The sequence below is a fragment of the Emydura macquarii genome, unplaced genomic scaffold (assembly GCF_026122565.2).
Source record: "Emydura macquarii macquarii isolate MOO-44397 ecotype Brisbane River unplaced genomic scaffold, CSIRO-AGI_Emac_v2 contig_3506, whole genome shotgun sequence".
NCBI lineage: Eukaryota > Metazoa > Chordata > Testudines > Chelidae > Emydura > Emydura macquarii.
Window position 1 is genome coordinate 6139089 of NW_027133643.1, and position 21811 is coordinate 6160899.

At 51.5% G+C, this 21811-nt stretch overlaps 1 protein-coding gene across 1 annotated transcript; it reads left to right on the forward strand.

The window, feature by feature from the left end:
- Nucleotides 1–853: 853 nt before the first annotated feature.
- On the forward strand, nt 854–8994 carry BSND (barttin CLCNK type accessory subunit beta). Its single transcript, XM_067535470.1, has 4 exons — nt 854–1119; nt 4762–4853; nt 5687–5953; nt 8368–8994. The coding sequence occupies exons 1-4, from the start codon at nt 943–945 to the stop codon at nt 8807–8809; spliced, it is 978 nt and encodes a 325-aa protein (XP_067391571.1). The 5' UTR covers nt 854–942; the 3' UTR covers nt 8810–8994.
- The last annotated feature ends 12817 nt before the right edge of the window (nt 8995–21811 follow it).

The window sequence follows — 21811 nt, forward strand, 5'->3', positions numbered from 1 at the left end:
TTAGCCCGAGGCCCTGGGCTGCAGCCCCTAAAGCCCCTGCGTTAATCCAGGCCTGCAGGCACATCAATAGCATCTGGTGATATCTGACGTTGGGTCCTGAATCTAACAGGCTGGATCCCTTCTCGGCTCGGTTTTTTTGCCGATGGCTTTAGTCTACACTAAGCAAACGAGCACCCCTTGTTCAGCACTGGTGTAAGCGTGGGCGCCGATGACCATTTTATCACCCTCTCATGGAACAGCAGGGCTGGAAGGGAGCTCAGGCGGTCACCGAGTCCGGCCCCACACGCTGAGATCGGATCATGTATACGAGACCGTCCCCATTATACCTAGACCACCATGCAGACGGTTATTCATTTGCCTAGAGTAGATGCACCCTTTGAAGAGTGTGGGGCGCTGCAAAGTAAACAGGCGCAGCCCACCTGCCTGCTCGGGATTGCCCACCTCTGCCAAAACCCCAACCCAGCTCCCAGCCAAGCAGATGGCATAGCCAGGCCTAGGATGGTTATTGCACATGCCCAATGATTAGCCTTAACTCTGGGCTCCGGTGCTGTGAACCTGCCCCCTCCCTCTGTGATCTCTCCCTTTCCTGTTCACACTGCCCGGGTAAGGTGTTCCTGGAGCCTGTGCTGCACGTGCCTTGAGGGAAGGTTATAGTGAAGTGCACTGGGCAGCTTCATTGGCCTGTGAATTTCGGGATCGTATTTGCATTCATTACACTCCCATTAAAAACTGGCTGGCTCAGACCTGGGCAGGACTGGCCTGAATGTGCAGCTGATCCTCAGCGACTGGCAGGCTCTGGAAAAACACACCTGGCTGTGCACCTGAGGAGTGCTCGCTGGGACAGAGACAGGCAAGGGGCTGCCTGGCACCTGTCCCCTCCCAGCCCTTGGCTCGCTCTCTGCATTCCTGCCCTGTGGTGGGTTTCTACCTGGATGCCCTGCCATGGCTGAGGATAAAACTTTCCGCTATGGACTCATAGTCCTGGGCTTCTTCCTGGTGACGATTGGCATGTTCATCATGAGCGTGGACAAGCCCCAGGTCTACATCACTTTTTGCACCCTGGGGGTTTTAACCACAGCAGTGGGGATCATCTGGAGCATGTGTCAGTGCTACCCCAAGGTAGGGCCAATTCTCTCATATATGTTTTCTCAGTCTGCCTCTCTGGCGCAGGGGGTTGCTGGGCTGGGCACTGCAAGGCATCTTGGGGAACCAAAAAACACCCACAGGGACTTAACAATAATTGCAGTTGGCTTAAATTTCCACTGAGACAGCTAACTGTCCTGCCGAGGGGAAGGTGGTGCAATGGCTAAGGCACCAGACCAGGAGACGCGAGTCCTATTCCCAGCTCTGCCACTGACTCACTGTGTAGCAGGGGGCAAGTAATTTAACTGCTCTGTGCCTCAGTTTCCCCATCTGTACAATGGTACTTACCCTTCCTCTCAAAGTGCTTTGAGACCCCTGGATGAAAAGTAATAAGTATTAGTAGCCACTAGCAGTGACTGCACAACTGTAAGACTCTGCCCAGCTTTTCTTCTCTCCTTTAGCAGCTGATCTGTCCCTTGTCAGTGCTTGTGGCTGGCTCTGGGATATTGCAGAGTGTAGATGTCCTTGTCACATCAACGGGCTGGCAATTCTACTAGGTGGGTAGTGCACTGCTTCCCTCGAGCGGGGCTTGGGAGCATCAGAGGCACTTCATAAGACTGGTAATGATAATGCCCTCTGCCACAGTCAGGCAATTTAGACAAACTTTCAAGGGATCATTTAAAAGTTACCATAACTTTGGATTGGTTTAAAATAAGAATAGTTGAAGCAGCTCTGCGTGGTGCAGGGAGCAGAGGGCATTCACGTCTTCTGCCTTACTTTCTCCACATGGCCTGCAGCATCTCCAGTTATCTCTGTATGCGGGGCAAGGGACCACACACATTGTCACTGTCCCCTGAAGGGTTAACTGGGGTTAAAAAATAGTACACCCTTCCCTCCATTCAAAGTGCTCCTCACCCCTGATCCCTAAGAGGAGATGCCTCATAACAACACACAAACTTTGCCCTCCTGTGCCCAAAGACCATGCTTTCTGCCAGGTTGAGCTTTAACCCTTCGGATGCTAAGTCAGTTCAGGAGGCTGGCTGCAATCGCCTGAGACTTACAGGTGTCGCAGGCACAGGGGAAGCTGGGCAGTGTGTCTCTCTTTTATCTGATCCCTGGATAAAACACCTTCCGTCTTTACTGAAAGCAGTGCCAACGTTCAGAGGGAAATGCAATGCTACTAATGAAAGAAGGAATCATTTAAAAGAAACTAACCTGTATGTCCCAGTCCCAAGCCCTTTTCTATACCTCTCAGTGACAGCTGCAGTTTCAATCATTGCTGTTAAATGAGCAACAGAAATAAAAGAATGAAGAAGGCCTTGATTCATTTCTCAGGCTACTGTTTGAAACCCACTCCCCAAATCCACATTTCCTTCCCCATCCAAATTTAGAAGCTGTAAGTTGAGCAGGTGATGGCCAAATCTTGAAGGAGAAGAAGAGACCCCCCACCCCTCCGCTTTTCAACAGGTGTCTTTACTGCCTGCTTTCCAAAGGGTTCCTCTTGTCTTACCAGGACTCAGCAGTGCTTTAAATGAGTTCTTTTGGGAGACTTGCACTAGAGGGGCAGGTTGATGCAGCAGAAATGTTTCCACATGAGCAGCTTGCTGAACAGATTCATGACACGGTGCACGAAATTCACATAGATGGTGAAGACTTGATCTTTCACCTAAAGGACAAGGCAGCCGTGTAAGTGAAAGGTACAGGAGATAGCTAGGAAGGTGCTGGGAAAGAGAAGTGTTCACTTACGGCTCATCCATTGCTGATAGTTTCATATAAAGTTGTTTTAAATTCAGTTTAGATTAGGGGAAAAAGAGCCCCTAACCCCTAATGAATCCATGCCCAACCCCCAGCCTCTTTGACTTAGTAGGTTATTAAAAGCCCTTTCAGAAAATCTCCTGGCTAGAGAATGTTGATAGCACAATAAAATGATTGAACTCCCATTCCCTGAAGATCCCAAACCACCATTTTCCCAATGGAAACAAGACATTAGTTCTAGGGTTAGACTCAGGCTTGGTTTAGACTACAGACGTACGTCGGTATAACTCCATTGCTCAGGGAAAGTAGAAAATCCACACCCGAGCGACACAGTTACATTGACCAAACCCCTGGTGTAGATATTGCTGTGTCGATGGGCAGGCTTCTCCCGTCAACATAGCTACCATTTCTCGGGAAGGTGGAGAACCTATGGCGACAGGAGGTCTCCTGTCGGGATGGGTAGCATCTTCACGAAGCACTACAGTGGCACAGCTGCATTGGTGCAACACTGTATGTGTGGACAAGCCCTCAGTGATGCAGAATGGCTCATTAGTAGATCTGGAGCTAATGAGAGTGCATGTTGAGAAGCAGCACGGAGTGCAGGGGGAGGGGACTGGAGCTTATAGTGCAATAAGCTGAAGGGATAACCTGTGACAGGGATCCTTCTCCAGAACTTGGTGTTGCATGGTGTCTTTAATTGCTGGCAACTAGGCCTTTTTACTGTCACTGAGAGACAGCTGTAAGCTACAGCGTTCGGATGTGGATCCAGACTTCCTGAAGGTTTCGGGGGAAGGAGGGGCGCAGTTGGCTCTGGGTCTTCGGTTTGGGCCATAATAGCGATACAGGCCAGCCATGAAGTCCAGAACTGGATCCAGCCCTCGGAGTCTGGGGGGTTTAGTTCTGGAGTGCTGGGAATCAGATCCTTTGGGCCATCCTTTCCCAGATGACATCTCCATTTCAGGACTGCCGCCTCTCTGCTGTCACTGGGGTGACCGTCGGTCACTACGGGCTGGATCCAAACCTCCCCAAAGTCTGGAGTTCAGATGTGGGGATCTGGATCCAGCCCATCTCTAAGATGTGAATCGTACATGTCACTCTTCCCTTGGGCAGCATTTTCTTCCTTCCTTCCTTCCTTCCTTCCAAATGAGAACCCTCTGTCCCCAGCGGGGAAGAATCCCACCTCTCATCCCCCAGGGCTCCGGCCACCCAACATGGCTCCTAGAGGGAGGGGTGAAGCCATGGGGCCCCGAGCTTCTCCTCACACGGAAGTTCATGGCAAAGCTCTGACTCCTTTGAAGGGGTCCCCGTGAGGAATGGCCTGCCTGCGAGTCAAGAGCCTGTCACCCCGCCAGATCTGCTGTCATTTCTGGTGGTGCTGAGGGTGGCCAAGCGGGCAACTCTTGCTGGGATTTGTGCTTCAGAGTCTGCAGGGCCACCCGCTGGCCCAGTACGGGCATGCTCTCAGTTCCACTGGGGACATTGGCATTTCTCAACCTGTCTCCCCTGGGCCCCAGAAAGCAGGACACCCATTGTCATCCACCAGGTTGGCAGGACTGAGTGCTCCCTGGGTGACATAATCAATTCCCAGTCCTGCTGGGTGCAAGGTTTTGAGCATGCTCTATGGACGAGTAGACACTCAGGGTCTTGCACAACTGAGTCTGTTGTGATTTTTCACATCAGCCCGAGTTTCATGGCCAGGGGAGTAGCCTGCACATTGTCTGTGCTTTGCAAATGTGATCTGGGGGATTCGCAGTGATGTGGATGTAAAAAAAACCCAATTAAAGTGCTAGTCAAGTGCTGGGACGGCGTTAATGATAGACCTACGCCAGGGGAAACTCCTCCTAGTCTAGTGCTGCAGGAGATTCACCCTCTTTGTTCAGATTCAGAGGAATGATTTCCCCCTTCCTTTTCTCCCTCACCCAGTTAACGTTTGTCCCCATGGAGACGGAGTCCGAGAAGTTCCTGTCACACAAGCCTGCTGTTTCGATAGAAAATGAAATTCCGGAGAAGAGCTGGTATGTCGGAAAGACCCAGGGCTCTGAGCCGCAGCTCAACAGTTTGCAATCTTGTTTTAATTAGAGCCTGAGCTTGTACACAAGGTTATCTGTGTGCCTCGGGGGACGAGGTCAGTGTCTGGAAACCCTGGCACCAGGGAGGGCTAAAAATATTTTGTCTAAAAAAATAGTAAGCAGAGGGGAGAAGAGCAACAGCTTGTTATGGAGCGGAGAACTCTGTTTCCATGTTCTTTCAACCCTTGACTACTTGGCTTCTCTCTGATGAGACTGTCAGCAGGGGTGTGTGGGGAGGGTGGTGTGACCTGATTCTGCAGTCCTTTCCCAGCTAGAGGTCCCGCTGATTTCAGTCCTTTCTCAGGCAAAATCCTCCACTGAAGTCCCTCTCTGATGTTTCCATGGTGGGCCTAGTCTAGTGCCTGCTGAGAGAGTGCCAAATCCTGCTGTCCTCTCCCAGGCAAAACCCCCACTGATTCCATCACCTCACACTGCCATCGGCGGCAGCAGGGAGGTACTGCAGGCTCTCGCAGGAGAAAGCAGGCCAAGACCAATAGTTCATTTCCTCTGCGAGTCACTCGACACCACTCGGATGGGGTGACTTTTACGCGGGCTCCAAACCTCCTCAGAGACTGGGGAGTTCAGATGTGGGAATCTGTGTCTGGCCCACCGCTAAGACAAATCCAAAGACATGTGCATGCCACTCTTCCCTTCCGGAGCATTTTCTTTGTTTGCTTCTCAGCAAATGATAGAATTCCTGCTTCCGACTAGAAACTATTGGACTTCATTAAATGGCAGACTTTAATAGCATCCCTTCCCCTCTTTCTCCCTCACACCAGCTCCCAGACTGCCTATACCAGCCAGGAAGAAGCTAATGTCTATGAGAAAAGCCTGCCATCTTATGAACAGATCCAAATGAAAGCAAAGGACTCTGTGGAGCGTCCGGGGGTTCAAACTGCCCCGCTCCTAGGTGACTGTGAGCTCAAGACAGGCGGATGTACCCACCTCTTTGTACAGGCAAAGGCAGAGATCCACAGGATCTCAGAGAATGATGGAGAAACCCCCCAAGATCCAGCATCGCAAATGGTCACAGCAACAGTCAGCAGGTAGGTGGCCTTTGAGGAACTGTAGAGGAGTCCAAAGGGCAGTAAAGTTGCACTTGTTGAGATTCACTCATTATAGACATAACAGACAAAAAGGAGGTAGCAGGCCTGGTGATCAAATCCTTCCAGATAGGTACATCTAACTGCAACACATCTGCTGAGTTGCTGGATGCTCCAGATACAGGTCAGCTCTTTGGGACAGGGACTGTCTCTTTCTAGGAGTATGTCTACACTGGGGAAACTGCCCCCGCCCACGGCAGTGAGTCTCAGAACCTGGGTCAACTGACTCTGGTTTGTGCTACAAACAGCTGTGCAGGTGTTCCAGGCTCCAAGTCCCTCCCCCCTCGCCCGGTTTCAGGGCCAAACACCTGCACTGCTGTTTGTTGCCCCGATGTGTGGTGAGCCCAGGGCTGTAGCTTACATGTGTATCCTGGGTGCTATCGCACTATAACCAGCAGCAATGCAGGTAGGAAGCACTGCAGTCCAGTGCAGGGGGGGCACACTGCTGTGATTCTGGATGCTCTGGGTGCATCCTGACACGTGACAGCAGCCCAGCCCAGGAGGTGGAGGTTGAGCAGCGATAGGGTTATGGCGACTGGCTTCCTGCTTTCGCCGCTGTGAAGCCAAAGAGCTGTGTGGGCCAGCAGGAGCACGGTGCCTGGTCTCTGCAGGGGAACTGAGCGAATGACGGGCCGGGAACTTGCTTGTCAGACATTTCCCGTGGAGTTCTAGAACTGGATTGAATCCATTCAGGCAATTAGGGCCCTACGTTCACATGAACCTACCTCTGGGCTACGGCTCTAGGAGTTCATTCCTGCCCTCCCAAACACCATGCAAGGCTAATGTAACAGGCTTTCTTTCGCTCTCCAGCCCCTTAAAGATGAAAAGCGCAGCCTCCGACTCCGCCTGAGCCAGCACCCACTGAAGTCAAAGGGTTTTTTTCCTTTGAAAGGGGGAGGTTTTCAAATGCACCCAGGACAGTTGGGCAGCCAGCTCCCCATTTGTGCCTGTGAAAATCACCCTCTGCACAATTAACTGCAGGATCCCGGCCTTTCCTAACCTTCCTGGGGAATTGCAGAGTTTCATTTCCCTGCTTTAAACAAAAATAGGTCATTATGTCCCAAACACAGATTGCCAATCAGACTTGGGCCCCTTAGCATCCCAGCCTGACCCTCCGTAGGGCCCCCTGCTGGCAGACCCCGGAGTGGGCACAGAGTCCATTACACAGACAGGGGTCTTTATATGAAGAAATAGTTGGATTCTCTTTACCTGAAACTCTGAAATGGGAACATGGATTTACTCTGAGGAATGACATTTGTTTATGGAGACTTATAACACTGTAGGAAAGTTGCCTTCCCCTATCAGATTTTTAAGTGACTTTATCAGCTCTGCTACAAATAATTTGGACAAAAAAAGCAAACGATAGTTTGTCAAACTTCTAATCAAGGTTCCTAGGAGACCATTTATTTTAAATCCATTAATGTTAACTAAATACCTGTGGATTACAGCAAGAGAGGAAGGTAGATTCAAGGGTCAGTCTAATGCCAGTTTCAATGAACACAAGCTATTTGGCACCTCTGAGCATATGGTGATGGGTTGAGTGTAAGAACCTGGGTTAGAATAGCCAGAACAATAAATCGTGTAGGTCCCCAAACTGCTTGATAAACATTACCAACCAACCCCATATGAACTCTTGACGTAGGACTTAGTTGGCCCTCTTGCTGGAATGAGTCATCTCTGGGGGTCGAACAGACTGGCTTTTTAATGTGTCCAGAAGCAACACTATGCAGCTGTTTACAGCAAGAGGTGAAGAATATCATAACCAACTGAAACTACCTGGGGAGTTTAGCTGGGTCATTGCATTCTGCCTAAGTGACCTTCCCTTGGTTTGCTTAAACTACTTCTGGATAATCAGTTAGCAGCTCACCTCAGGTATATCTCCCAGGTAATGAAAGGAGTTCTGGGCTCTCTATTCTCCATGAACCACTGGCAGGACACCCACCAGAGTCTGATGATGTCTGCGCCAGGATTCACAGCAGGGAGACTGTCAAAGGACACAGTGAACTGTGCATAGCAGATGAAGGAGAGGAGATGGACTGGGCAGGTGGGCTTCTCTGAAGGCACCATAATGGAGACACTGGGCTCCCCATTCATATGGTGTCAAAGCCTTTCCTGGCTGGTGGCAGCTGAGATCCAAAGTGTGGAGGGGAAATAAACAGAACGGCATCGTTGTGAAAACCAGACACACAGCAGCTAGCTGTAGGAACACCACGAACCCAGCCGTGTCCTGGCGAGCATCTGCTCAGCTTGATTTACTGTAAACCCCGTGGCCAAAACACCAAACAGGGAAACAACAGCACAGAAAACAAGCAATAAATGAATCTGTGCCCTTCAATGTACTTTTATGCCATTTTCAGCCCATCAAAGAGCCCCCGCAGTGCGGCGCCATTGGCTTCCTTCCAGGAGGACATTGACCCTCCCTCTTCAGAGGGATCTATCTCCAGCAGCCAGTTTCTGGGTGGATCCACCTACTCGCTGAGGAACTCGCTCCCATCACAGGGGCACCCCGAGAAGCACAGTTCTGAGCCGCCTCGCTATGAAGATTTTGCCTTGATCGACTCACTGCTGGTGGAAAGGCGGAATCTAAGCCAGGAGCCAACACTGGCCCTATCCCAGAATTACCTATCTGCTACTGCCTCTCCAAGCCATTTTGCATTGGCTACGGGTCCTGGTTCAAAGGTAGCAGATTCGAGAGAGATCCAGTGTGTGGAAGAGGAGGATGACATGTATTATGGGTTAAAAGAGGGGCCAGAGAATTTACTCATAGCTGAGGATTTTGTCTTTGAGCCCGAGACCTAACAGCGAAGAGGGGAAAGTGACAATCAGAGACAGGCCCAGGTTGCAGAGCTCAGCTGTATCCCAAGTGCCTCGCAGATTGGCCCGCTTCAGACTGGGGGTTGGGGTCAGCCAGCTGGGAGGTTATGGCTGCTCAGTCGGGTTCCGGCTCCTGAAAATACCCTGCTTTGTAGGTGGCAGAGTTTATGTTTGGAACATTAAAAAAAAAAAAAAAAAGGTCTGATTCATTATTGAAAATACAGCCCATCTCGCACCCATCTGTGGAATACAACTGGCTGGAGAGCTTTTGGAAAGCACCGAATGTCCGATGGGAGGGTTCTTCACTCTGCCCCAGTGCATATTTAGCTGCGGACCTGCCCTGACAGGGAAGCTGCAAGCCCGTGGAGATGCTATGGGTGCTGGCAGTCCGTTGGCATCATAGGGATGTGTTGGGGTGAGCGGGCCTCCTCCCTGCATCCCAGGAGCCTTGTTTTCAAAGGACCAGATGGAGTTTGGACCCATAAAACGTGCACCTGTAATTTTGTACCAAAGCCCCAGTCACTGGCTCTGGAACGCTCAGACTCTGGGCAACCATCTGTTGGGGCCCATTGTTCATTCTCTGGGCCCCGAATTAATGGGAGCAAATGTTACAGGTGCAAGTGATGCCCCACCAAAAGGGAGGCCAGGCCAGCTGAAAATGTAAGCCCCAATGTCCAAGAAAGAACACCCTGGATATTTATTTACCCCATAAAAATAATTAGGTAAATACGGTACTCAGGAAAATGAGCTCTTACTCCTGGCAGGTCTATCCCAGGCTGATCACCTGGGATTTGCAGGGTGGAATATGGGGTCCTGGTACCATCATTATAATCCAGGTGTGCTGCACAGGGGTTGGAGAGCTGTTGTCTCTGCCTAGCCCCAAGATCTGTGGATTTGGCCAGCATCACAGCATCCATAATCCAAATCTCTTCCACCAGAGCGTTCAGTGCAAGCAACAGCTGGAGATGCGAAACCCTGAGCTTTTTGTGCCGGTTTTTCTGGTAGAAGGCAGCAATCCAGTGTGCAGCCATTCTGCACCCAGGCAAACTGACGTTGCAAAGACTTAAACACGTGTGAGACTTTCAGTCAGGGAGCAGTCCGATGGCCTTGAAAAGGCCTATTGATGTGAACAGAGTTCAGCGCAAGCGCAAGCCTGGGCCGGATCCGGTGCTTAGGAAGGGAGGAGAAAACTAACTTCTCTGGTTGAAACAACAGGACTAGTTTTTAGACAGGCAACCACGTGTTCACGCAAGGTGGACTTCACAAAGCATAGATCTGGCAAAGCCTTTCTCTAATCATAAAAGCCCCACCAACTCTAATTAGTACTCACGCCTAGGGATCTTTAATGCTATGTTATAGTTGCCAGGTTAAAAGGTACTTCGGATGAGAATGTCCAGCTCATTAACTCCTCACCTCCACCGGGGGCCAGGATCTGGGGGTGGGGAAGGAGTTCTGCATGCAAGTGGCAGTCAAGCAGAATGCAGCTCATGTGCTGTCAGCTCCTTACTTCTGAGGACCCATTTCATGCTTTGATAGATGCCTCACGGCCGCAGGGCTCAGCAGGGCAGAAAATCTGGAGTGACTTATGTCAGTTTCAGGCTCCCGCAGCTGCTGGGCTCCTTTGTTTGTCAGTTTGCCTCCTGGTGCTGGGAAATGAAGCCAAGCTGACAGCAAGCCAGCAGCAGCTGTGTGAAATTGACAATGAGCGGCAAAACAATTGCCAGCCATGTGACTCCTAACTAGGCCATCAGCAAATCAGGCCGTTTATTCAGGACCCTCACAGGGTACCTCTGTTCGAAAACCTGAGCCCTTGTATTTTTGTAAAGAGACGCATCGAGTTGTGGCTGGATGTGATGGTGTTTTATGATCTCTCCTGTTAACATTTAGCTTCGTTTTATTACGTGAATACGTTGTGTGCAGTTGGAGATTTCCACAGGAGCTAAGTGCAGAGAGTCCTTGATCTGCCTTTGAACTAAGAGCTAAGGACACAAACATTGACCTGACTTTCATTCAACAGGATCAGACACTTGTGGACTAGGACGGTGCTACACAAGGTCACTCATACACGAGACCATTGGAATTAAAGGTCTTTACAGATTAATTTCTAAGGGGTGCTCGGGGATCTGAGAGTGGTTATGTGTCACATATTGGGACTTGCATTTATGTTTTTCACAGGCTTTTTAATGCCTAAAGGAGCCCTTGGTGAGGTCAAACTAATGCGTTATTTGGTTTTCTCATGCTATTTCCTCAATCCAGGACTGCTATAGCACAAGACGACTTCATCTCACTGGTTTTCAGCCTCAGAAACGGGTCTCTGAGGTATTACATAGCTTACAAAAGGCAAGTACAGAGGTGGATTTCTCTCAGTGCTGCTGTTTGCTGCTGTGGAGAATTGGGGGGAGGGGGTGTCCTGCAGAGTCTTAATTTCCACTGAGACTGGGGGGCACAGATTGAGTGTTCTCCCTGCAGGCCTGACCCCCACTGCCTCCCATGGCAGCCAGCCCCTTACACCTGAACTAAGTGCTTGTCAGTGCGACTGAATTGGAATTCTCCACTCGTACTGCCGGCAGCCCTTAAAGCGCGTGTAAGTGACTAGACAGGGTGCTAGGCAGCAGCGACCCAGGCCCTAGCATTCTACTGACAATGAACCGAAAGCACAGCCCCCAATTCAACCCCCTTCTGGATCGGACACATTTGGGGGCTTGGGCCCATCTCTAAGATGGGCAGGGAGCCCGGGGGAAGGAGAGGGAGGGATTCAGCGTCACTCACAACATCTTTCAGTGGGACTGATCAGCAACAGCAACAAACTCGGTAAGTGACTGGCTGGCTGAGGTAATTGCCCCAGAACTCTAAGCCCCTGGTTCTGATCTGGCTCCTGTTGGTAGAAAGTAGAACATGGGGTCACGTATTGAGATGAACGGGTGGTCTCACTCCAGTCCTCACTGGGCAGGGGTCCCCACCAGAACCCCCACAGAACCAGCTGTGATTGGTAGCTGGTTGCTGGCTGTCTCGTTAGATACCCGAGTCTGCCTTTCATTCCCTCACGCTGGCCCCTCTCTCTCGGAACTGGATCTTCCAGGGAAGAGCAAAGGCAAACCCAGGCTGTTTTCCTCAGCTCAGCTACAGCCCATGGCTCCTAGTTAAACCATTGGATTGTCTCTAAACAACTGCGCTTGTTTGTTTGGTGAGTACACCCTTCACGGACCTCCTGTGGAAGCTGTCGCACTCTGGATAAATAACGAAAGAGTGGATAGAATGGGGGGATTGTTCCACTGGGGATAAATACTTAAATAGTCACTGGGCCTGAGAGAGGGGGAATGACCCTGGGGTCAGAGGTTCAGGCACCCGCTTGGAAGATGGGAGACCAAGGTCCAGTCCGCCTGCTCCAATCATTCTTATATTGTTCAATCCAGAGAGCAATAACTTCACCAGATGAGACTGAGGAAGGCCTCCCCCAGAACATCCCATAGTTCAGCGTTTGGAGCACTCTCCTGAGAGGTGGGAGAATCCTCTTCAAATCTTTGCTTCCCTCTCTGCTAGGCAGGGGGGAATTGAACCTGGGGCTTCCACATCCCAGGCATGTGCCCTAACCCCTGGGCTAAACGTTATATGGTGGGCAGTATCATCCCCTTCTCCTGCTGGAATCTGAATGGGACCTGAACCAGCAGGCAACCTCTGGGGTACCAACCAGACTGGGTCCTATATGCAAACGCCTGTCTTTCTCCAGTCTGTGAATCGCTCTGGGGCTCAGGCAGGAGATGGGGGTCTGGATGCCTGGAGCGAGGCAGCAATGTGCATGCGCAGAGGCACATGGAGAAAGGGGACTCTGAAAAATGGAGATGCTCAGTGAGTTTAGGTACCTACAGAGATTGGATCCAAAGCTGAAGTGGAGGCACTTAAATTCTTTTATAATCCCACTCTATCTCAATAGGAAGCGTTTGGTTCAAGCCAATTTGTCAGAGACAGTCCTAGTTTGGCACCAGAAACATAACTGCTTTTAAAGTCTTGTTTACAACATAGACACACCCAGCCCAATGGGAGCTGTGACCTGTATGCACCCTTCACAGGCTTGCCTGCAACTCTGAACACATCACCGAGGCTCACTTTACTGAGTCTCTTCAGCTGATGTTTTGATGAGGGGTATGGCACAGCTTCCACATGAGGAGCGATTAAAAAGACTGGGACCGTTCAGCTTAGAAAAGAGACAAAGAAGGGGGAATATGATAGAGGTCTATACAAATCAATGGCCTGGGGAAAGTGAAAGAGGAAGTGTTCATGTAACACAAGAAAGAGGGGTCACCGAATAAAATTACCAGGCAGCAGGGTTAACACAAACATAAGGAAGTACTTCTTCACACACTGCACAGCCGCCTATGGCACTCATTGCCAGGGGATGTTGGGAAGGCCAAAAATACACCTGGGTTCAAAGAAGAATTAGGTAAGTTCTTGGAGGATAGGTCCACCAATAGCTATTAGCCAAGAAGGCCAGGGATGCAATCCTGTGCTTTGGGTGTCCTTAAACCTCTGACTGCTACAAGGTGGGACTGGATGACAGGGGATGGATCAACGTGATAATTGCCCTGTTCTGGTTCATTCTCTCTGAAGCATCTGGCACTGGCCATGGTGAGAGGAAAGGATAATGGGCTAGATGGACCATTGGTTTGACCCAGTATGGCCGTTCTTATGATACTTCTGTTCCTGTTCTTTTCCTTTGACAGGTATTCAAAAATACCAGGCCAAAATTTTCAGAGGTGACTAGTGATTTTGGGGTCTCAGATTTTGGATGACATCTTCCAGGGGCCTGACTTTTTCAGAGGGCAGGTTCTCAGCCCTTTCTGAAAACCAGTCTCCTTTTTCAGCAGCTCAAGTCAGTCACCCAATATTGAAACATCCAAAACCCCTGGTTATTTTTGAAACTTGAGCCCTGTTACTTATTTGGTGTCTTCGGGGCAGACGTCAGTGCATCCCAGTGAGGGTGGAGAAAAACTGATGGACACCAATTGCGTGTAGTACATTCCCCTGCAAGGGGGATATGTTGATCCCAGGGAATGGGACGCCTCCCATCTCATTCAATGGGGAACAGCCTCTTTGTTGGCATTACTGTTAACTATTCATTGGGAAGGGTGCTGTTGTAGGATCTTGCTCTTCCTAAACCAGAGGTAGCAGTGGAACATCTACACTCTGCCCCAATCTGTACAATCTCCATGGTGGTCGGTACAGAAAATATAAACTCCACAGAGACTAGGAGGGAGTTCAGATGCTGCACAGTTCTCAGTCTCTGGGGACCATGCAATCACCATTAACCTGGGAGGGACGCTGGGCCACCCTGATCAAGCGGCTTCTTCTGTAGCTGATTTGGATTGAGCTGTGGTGAGTGAACTCTCAAAGGCCCACATGCAGGATCACCCCAAAACTAGTGCATAAGGCCCTTAAAATCCCTCCTGAAGACCTGCTCCCATTGTGGTCCCTGTGGCAACTTGCCACCTGCTAATGGCTAGCCAGATAGCTCAAATGGTAGCTCAAACAGGAACGAACCATCCTTTCAGCCTTGCTGACTCTGAACACAGCTCCGTCTGTCCATAAACCCTCGCCCACACCCCTCCCAGTTATCTGCCGCCTACTTCCCTGTGGCTGTTACTCACTTGTACCCTAGACTGGCAGCTCTGTGGGGCAGCCGCACAAACGATTGTATTACAAAGTAATAATGGTTTGACCCAGGCACACTTATGTCCTGCATGGAAGCAGACACACTGGAAGGCAAAAACCAAGGTCAGACCGGGGTGAAATCCTGACCCCATTGAAGCAAAGGCAAAACTCCCACCGGGCCAGGTTTTCACCCATTGTTTATATATTTATGGCTGACACTGCTGTGATGAAGGTAGGGAGGAAAGAGGAAAGTGTTTCCTAAATACAGCAGGCAGGGCGTGTGCTGCTGTCAAAGAAGAAACAATAATTCCAACTGTTTACACTTGGCTGGCTGTTTTCCCTTGAACTGCCATTTACACCGTACGAGAATGGCCGTTCTTTGGATCCACAGGATATTGCCTGTTACTTAGCTCCTCTTCTGTCTCCTCTTCTTGACTCAGTCACACTTGGAGGGCGAACGCTCAGTTGTGCTGTCTCAACTGTCTGGGAGACTCTTTTTCCTTCCATGCAGCTCTCGATTTCTCCCTAAAACCTTCCTTTCCTCGCGCTCCATTTCTGTGTGGCATTCTTGGTCTGCCACACAGTGACAGATAAAATATGCCAGCTAACAGCTGAGCGCCATAGGTTTCAGTGGTGTCACAATCAAGGGTGAGCTTTCTCCATGGTGCAGAGGGTGGAGTTGTGGGTCCATTTATGATACTACAGCTGGTTTTACCTTTTCACTATCTGTCAGAGGACTGGCCCAAGGGACAGCTGAGAACAGGACACAAGCAGATTAAGGGCAAAACTCTGCCCTGCATTACATGTTGACTTCATTGGGGTTATGGGATGTTGCAGGTGGTAGGATACAGCCCTGTAACTCCAGTTCAAATTCCGCCTTGGACTGTAGGTGGCCACAGCTATTGAGATTTCATAGCTATTCCATCCTATGTGCAAGGGATTCTCTCTAGGTTCTGACGGGGCCACATCACCAGAGTCAGTCATTTCAGTCCATCTTCTAGCAAGTGTCAGCAGAGAGAGCTGTGAACACAGAGACTGGGCTACCCCTCACTCCAAGAGGTGGTCCCTTCAGCTCGGGTCAGACACATCAGGAAGGCAGCTGCCTTGACAAAGCTCACACTCCCAAGTTTGTCAATGAAGCATTTTTTGTGCACCCGAACCACTAACAGACAGCAGGCCGGGGGCGAGGCAGTTCTGAAAGGAATGAGCCTGCCTTTAGCAGAGTAGTTCGGACTCAGAATATCAGCGGAGGTTAAATATTGCAGGGAGAGAAACATTCCTGCATGAAATTAAAAGCCGGACAAAGCAGAAAGCCAAAACTTCGGCTGCACGTCTCAGCTGTTCGCTGGGCACAGGCCGACCAAACAACCTTGATGTGGTGCTGGTGGAGGGCAAGGGAGCTAAAAAGCCCACAGACATTGCCAGCAATAACCATCTTCATCTGGGAAGCAGTGAAAAGCCAACGTTCTGATGAGCAGCTCCGGTGCTCCGCGGGTACTGGAAACACGCCCTCTGGCTAGGCAGCCTGCTTGCATGCAGAGGACGCTAGGCGGGGACCCTGGAGATCTCGCTCTGCCACCGATGTGCTTGCCAGGGTAGCTAGAGCAAGTCATGTCCCCTCTGTGCCTATTCCCTTCCCCACTCTGGCTATTCAGAGGCTAAGATCTTTGGGGGCAGCATGGGTTTGAACAGTGCCTGCCTGTGCTGCTGTGGAGGGTTGCCTGGCAGTTCATAAACTAAGGCCAACAGTCCAGCTCCTGCCCAACCCAACCGAACTGGGGCTGGGGAAGATCAGCCCGGGGTAAGTGCTCTGCAGACCCTCGCACCTGCCCTCTGTGGAGGGGACGTGGTGGGGCTGACTGGTCACTACACAGCCTGGGTTGGGTGTCGGGGGAGAATCTCTTTCCCCACCTATTTCCCCAGCACCCAACACCAACTATCTGAGTGGGGGCTCTTGTTGTCCTGGTTTTAAAATCCCCCAATGGCTACGAGAGGCTTGTGTTTGCCCTCCCCCCCCCCCCCCCAAACAGCAGAGGTGGGTTCAGCAGAGAGGAAGCTCTCTGGTTTTACAATATGCTAGTATTGCACATTGTCCAGCGTCAAGCGGCTTCTCCAGCTCAGCGGCTGACTGCACCGCATGCACTTGGTATTTCCAACCAAGGAGCCGGAGTTTCAAAGACGTGGAGCACCCAGAGCGCCCATTGACCCCAATAATCAGGTCACTTATTGAGGTGCCTAGGTAGGGATTGAGGTGCCTTCCTTTAGGTACCCATGTTTGAAAATGCTGGCCAGAGTCTGTCCAGAGCCCCCCCTCCTTGTGAATCAATCCTAGCGCTTGCCCCGTGGATCTGCTTACCGAAGGAAGGGAGGGCTGACTGCCAATGGCACGTGTGCACATTCATAGTAGATACCCGGTGCAGCTGGGTGCCAGAGCCTGAAAGTTAGCTGAGGAGATGAACCTCCCTCTGAGATCTCAGTCTGTGCTTTTAAACCAGGGCTCCATGCGGCCAGGCAAGCTCGTGGCAGACTAGCGGGCTCTGAAAACATGCATCTCCGGCCGCGGTAGGGGAGATGGACGTGCCCTGCTTGCAGATGGTTGAATCAACCCCGGGACGGTCATGCAAACCTATTGAGCCTCTTTGGCTCAGCTACGGAGCTGGGGCTGTGAATACAGTGAGACCAGGCCTGTCACTGCTGTACCTGCCTGCCGCTCTGGAGGGGGTTCAACAAAGACACGCTAACAAACGCGTTCTTGTTGTATCTGAACCAGGACAGCTGCTTCTAATCCGGCTGTTGTAGGAGTCAGAAGGTATTTAAAAACAAGAGCATGAGACCCTCCAGTTCCTGGTCTAAAGCCATTAAATCGGCAGATCTTTACCTGAATTCAACATTTAATCTCTTGGGCCAGTAGCGATGCTAACCCCACTTCTCAGCCCTGTGCGGACTCTTGCATCAAAGACGCACAATACATAAGCATGCGGGTGCGATCTGAATACACACAGGAAACACTCATGTGAGAGCATCTCCATTGTGTTTTGACACGATGATTGGTGGTCTGAGTGCAGGACAGGTCAGGAACTTGTTCTCGTCAGGACAGGAGAAGCAGCACTGGGCTTAAATTGCAGCAAGGGAGTTTAGGTTGGACATTAGGAAAAACTTCCCGTCAGGGTAGTTAAGCACAGGAACAAATTGCTTAGGGAGGTCGTGGAATCTCCCTCATTGGAGGTTTTTAAGAACAGGTTAGACAAACACCTGTCAGGGATGGTCTAGATATTACGTAGCCCTGCCTTGAGTGCAGGGGACTGGACTAGATGAACTCTTGAGGTCCCTTCCAGTCCCACACTCGTCTGGGGTCCCTGCGGGGAGGGGAAGTGTGGCTAGTAGTTAGAACACAGGACTCAGGCCCGTTCTCTTCCCTCAGCTTTGACACCAATTCCCTCCCCTTGGCACATTCCCTAACCTCACTGCCTCAGGGGTCCCATCTTTGAGATGGGGACAACAATTCTTATCTCCTTCACAGGAGCTGAATGAGGGCTACTGGAAGCTAATAAGTGCACATTCCACCAGCGTAAATATACCCTGGGTCTAAAGGGAGTGCTTTGGTCTCTGAGTTGGCAGACTGGTTTATTTTCCCCCCATTGAAAGAGAATTGCATGCAAGGGGTCAGACACTCCTGTGGCCTGGTGCTGATGCCAGGGCTCGTTTGCCACTCACTCTCCTGGTGCCAGTATGGGCCAGAAGCAGGGTACGGACAAGGAAACGGGACGTGGCCACGATGCCCTGACGCCACGCCATGCTGATCTCTGCTGCAGTTTTGGCACATAGCTGCTGCAGCCCAGCAGAAGTTAGAGCCGCTTTAGGGCAGCTCGAATAGAAGGCGAAGGAACTGCCCTGCACAGAGCAGCACTAGCGTCAGCATGCAATGTAGAGCAGAGCGCTACCCCACTGTACACACGACCCCCAGCCTCACGCTGGGGGGTGTTTGGTAGAGCCCCAGGATCCGGCTCGAGGGTTTGCAGCTGGAGTTTTGATAGCCTTGTTGCGGCCTGCCCTCTGCTGGCAAAGTGCGTGTTGTCATTTCCAGTGCAGCGCAGAGAACGCCCGGAGAACGACACATTCCTGCTGGAGTCATACACACTGGCGGAGAGGAACACTTACTGGCTTGATGGTTTTTGACAAATGCTCCCACGGATCAGGATAAAAATTCCTGACCAGAAAGTTTCTTATGTACTTGACAAGAAGAAACCACGGGAGCTTGTATAATGTGTGTGTACGCTGATTGATTTCCTCCATAACCCCTACCTCACAGGAGGCACACACTTTTTTCCTTTCTTCCTTCCCCTTCCATCTACCATTGCTGGTTCAGGGTGTCAGTTTCAGAGACACTCAGCACCCAAACTGCCAATCAAAGTCACTGGAGCCGGTCAGGCTCTAGGTGTATCAACTTGGGCACCCTAAGATCAGTGGCCACTTTTGTTTTTTGGCCTTAATCTCTCTGTCTCTCAGCTTCCGGAGGCACTGAGAGTTAGAGGACACTGCACTAGACTGGGAGTCAGGTACCCGGATTTCAATTCCAGGCTCTGCCACTGGTTTGCTAGGGGATGTCGGGCAAGGCCCTGTGACTCAGTTTCCCCCTCTGTAAGATGGAGATAATGATATTGACCTCCTTCGTAAAGGAATTTGAGATCTGTGGATGAAGCAAGGTATTATATAAGGAAACTAACAATGTCGAGATGGGAATAGCTAACCCGCAGGACACTTCTACTTGAAGCTCTGTGCTTCATTGTAAGCCTACCCACGTGCTGAGTGCTAGGCAGAGCTGTGATCTGCGTGGAACTGTACATGCCTTTGGAAGCAGCGAACCTGTGAGTGGAGCAGGTGCAGGATGCTCCAGGGAGATGCTCAGAGGTCAGGCTGAGCCTCGCGCCAACCCGCAGAGCAACAGCAGGGCCTGTGAGGCCTAGAGGCGAGTGCTGGTGTTGCCTGGGGCCCCGTGGGGTTGGGAAGTTAGCCCATAGCAGGCATGGATAAGATGTCCTGGTGCTAAGGGCAGGGGGTAGCCAGGTGCCTCCCAGCCCTGGGAACCATCAGCCACCCTCCCGCTTAGAAAACAAGCCACCACACACCAGAGAACATCAGCAGCCCTGGTGCACGCGCGGTCCTGCCAGTACGAGCCACTAGCCTGTGGGTGAAGGGAAGGCCGGCTGTGTTTGAGGGCCTCCCTTCTGGGCTCCTGGCAAAGCCCCTCAGTGCGATGGGCCCCTCGTCTCCCCATCAGACGGCGCCCCTTTGGGTGCCTGGTTTCGCAGGGATGAGGAGCCAGGTGACGTCCACTCTCGCGCAGGCCTGGCAGGGAGGGATTTACACCGATGGCTGCCGCTAGCCATCGGCTTCCAGACACATGGGCCGCCTGGGGCAGCTCACCGCTCAGGCATTCCCGCAAGCTGACTCCAGCAGCCGGCCTCACGGCCTAGTCACCTGGCACCACACAGGGGGAGGCCACATGTGCCTCGTTCCCCGGCTGGAATCCCTGCCTGTGAGCAGGGCCAGCAGCCCGGGGGGGCCAGCCCCACGACGGCAACGGGGCAGACTGGCTGGGAAGCCATGGCTTCGGTGCTACCCCCAGTGCTCGGCTTGCTTTCTGGCCAGCAAGCGTCAGGCGGAAGCCCCCTGCCACCACGCAGGGTTTGCACAGGGTGGGTTCATGTTGAAAACACACACACACAAAATGCCCAAATTCCCCCGCCCACTCACACCAGGCTCCCCCTGTTCCCCTACAATCTAGCTCCCTTTCCCTTCAGTCTCCTGTCATCACAGGGTCCCTTCATTGCACAGCCTTCCTCCCTGCTCCCCATAAGGTCTACATGCCTGGGCCCCAGGACCTGCCTCCCCACATTTCCTCCTCACTCGCTCCCTTTTCCCTGGGCCACACATCCTGACCAGGAGGCAGCTGCTTCCAACCCATTGATAACAAGGAGATGGGGACAGCCTCGCTAGGGCAGCCTCAGCACCACTGGAGAAGTATGCAGGGAAGTGGTGGGTGACCACGTTAGCTGCGAGCAACCTGGCTCCATTCTCACAATAGGAGACTGTGGTTGGTTTTAGCCAGATGTGAGCAGGCTACCAGCCCCAGTGCCCCTCCTGATGGCATGGCACTGCAAGGCCTCTGCCTCAGTTTCCCCAGCCAGGTTCCCACCTGCCCTGGTGGTTTACATGACTCAGCCCTCCAGCCAAGTCACTACAACACTTCAATCCCCTGCCAGGGGGACAGAATCCAGAGTCCCAGTCCAAACCAACAGAATAAAGGAGTGATTGCTAAGTCCAGCAAGGCTTAGCACTCAGCCACTTTAAAGTTATTCATCCATTCATTCTCCTACTTCTTCTGGGGAGACACCCAACTCTCAGGGCCCACCTGATCCCCAGGTACTTCCAAACTGTTCCCTGTCAACACCTATCTTCCCTCCAGGCAGACTCAAGCAGGCATCAATCCCCACCCAGTTCCAGCCTAGGCTCGTCTCTCCCCACCTGACCATTGCTGATCTGTGCTCCACCCAAACCAGGCCCCAGGTGCGCAGGGTCTTCCCTTTCTAGCCTCCTCCCGTCACGCCTGGCACCCCCTACAGGTGTGGCAGAGAGGGCTGATTGGGCCTACAGCTGCATTTTAACCCTTTCAGGTCCGGGCTGGGTCAGTACACCCCATCACATAAAAGCAATAGATAAATGAACAGGAAAGCTCCAGCTTCTCCTGAAATCACGAGCAGCATAAAAAAACAACCTGGCTGTGAGCGGTGAGGCTTAGTGATGCTGCTGCAAGGGCTGGAAGCACAGAGCTAGGCGTAGAGGCAGAGGGCTGAGCAGCCCCTGGGGTAAATGTGGCAGAAAACTTTACCTGTAAAGGTTTAAAAACAGATCAATCTCCTCTCTTTGCTTTGTTGCCCCATAGAGAACATCACCGTTGCTGCTTATGAAACACCTGCTACTAATTCAGCCATGGCCACATGAAGGCCCAGATTGGATGCTTACAGTTTGGGTCTTAAATCTATACCTAGGCATCTAAATGTGGTAGCCTGATTTTCAGCAGCGCTGAGCACCCGCAAACCACATCAAAATCGGTGCGAGATGCAGGTTCCCAGCACTTTTGAAAACCAGGCACTGGTATTTAGGGGCCTAGCTATTGCTGTCTGCCCCTCGCGTTAGTTCCCAGCTCTGAAAAGTCAACTCTGTTGTTATTTTTAAAGGTGATTCTTGGGCATTTCGTGTTTAACACAAGATTTCTCTCCTTTTGTGAGATGAGAACGTCCAGCTCTTTAACTCTTCACGCTCCACGGAGGACTGTGATCT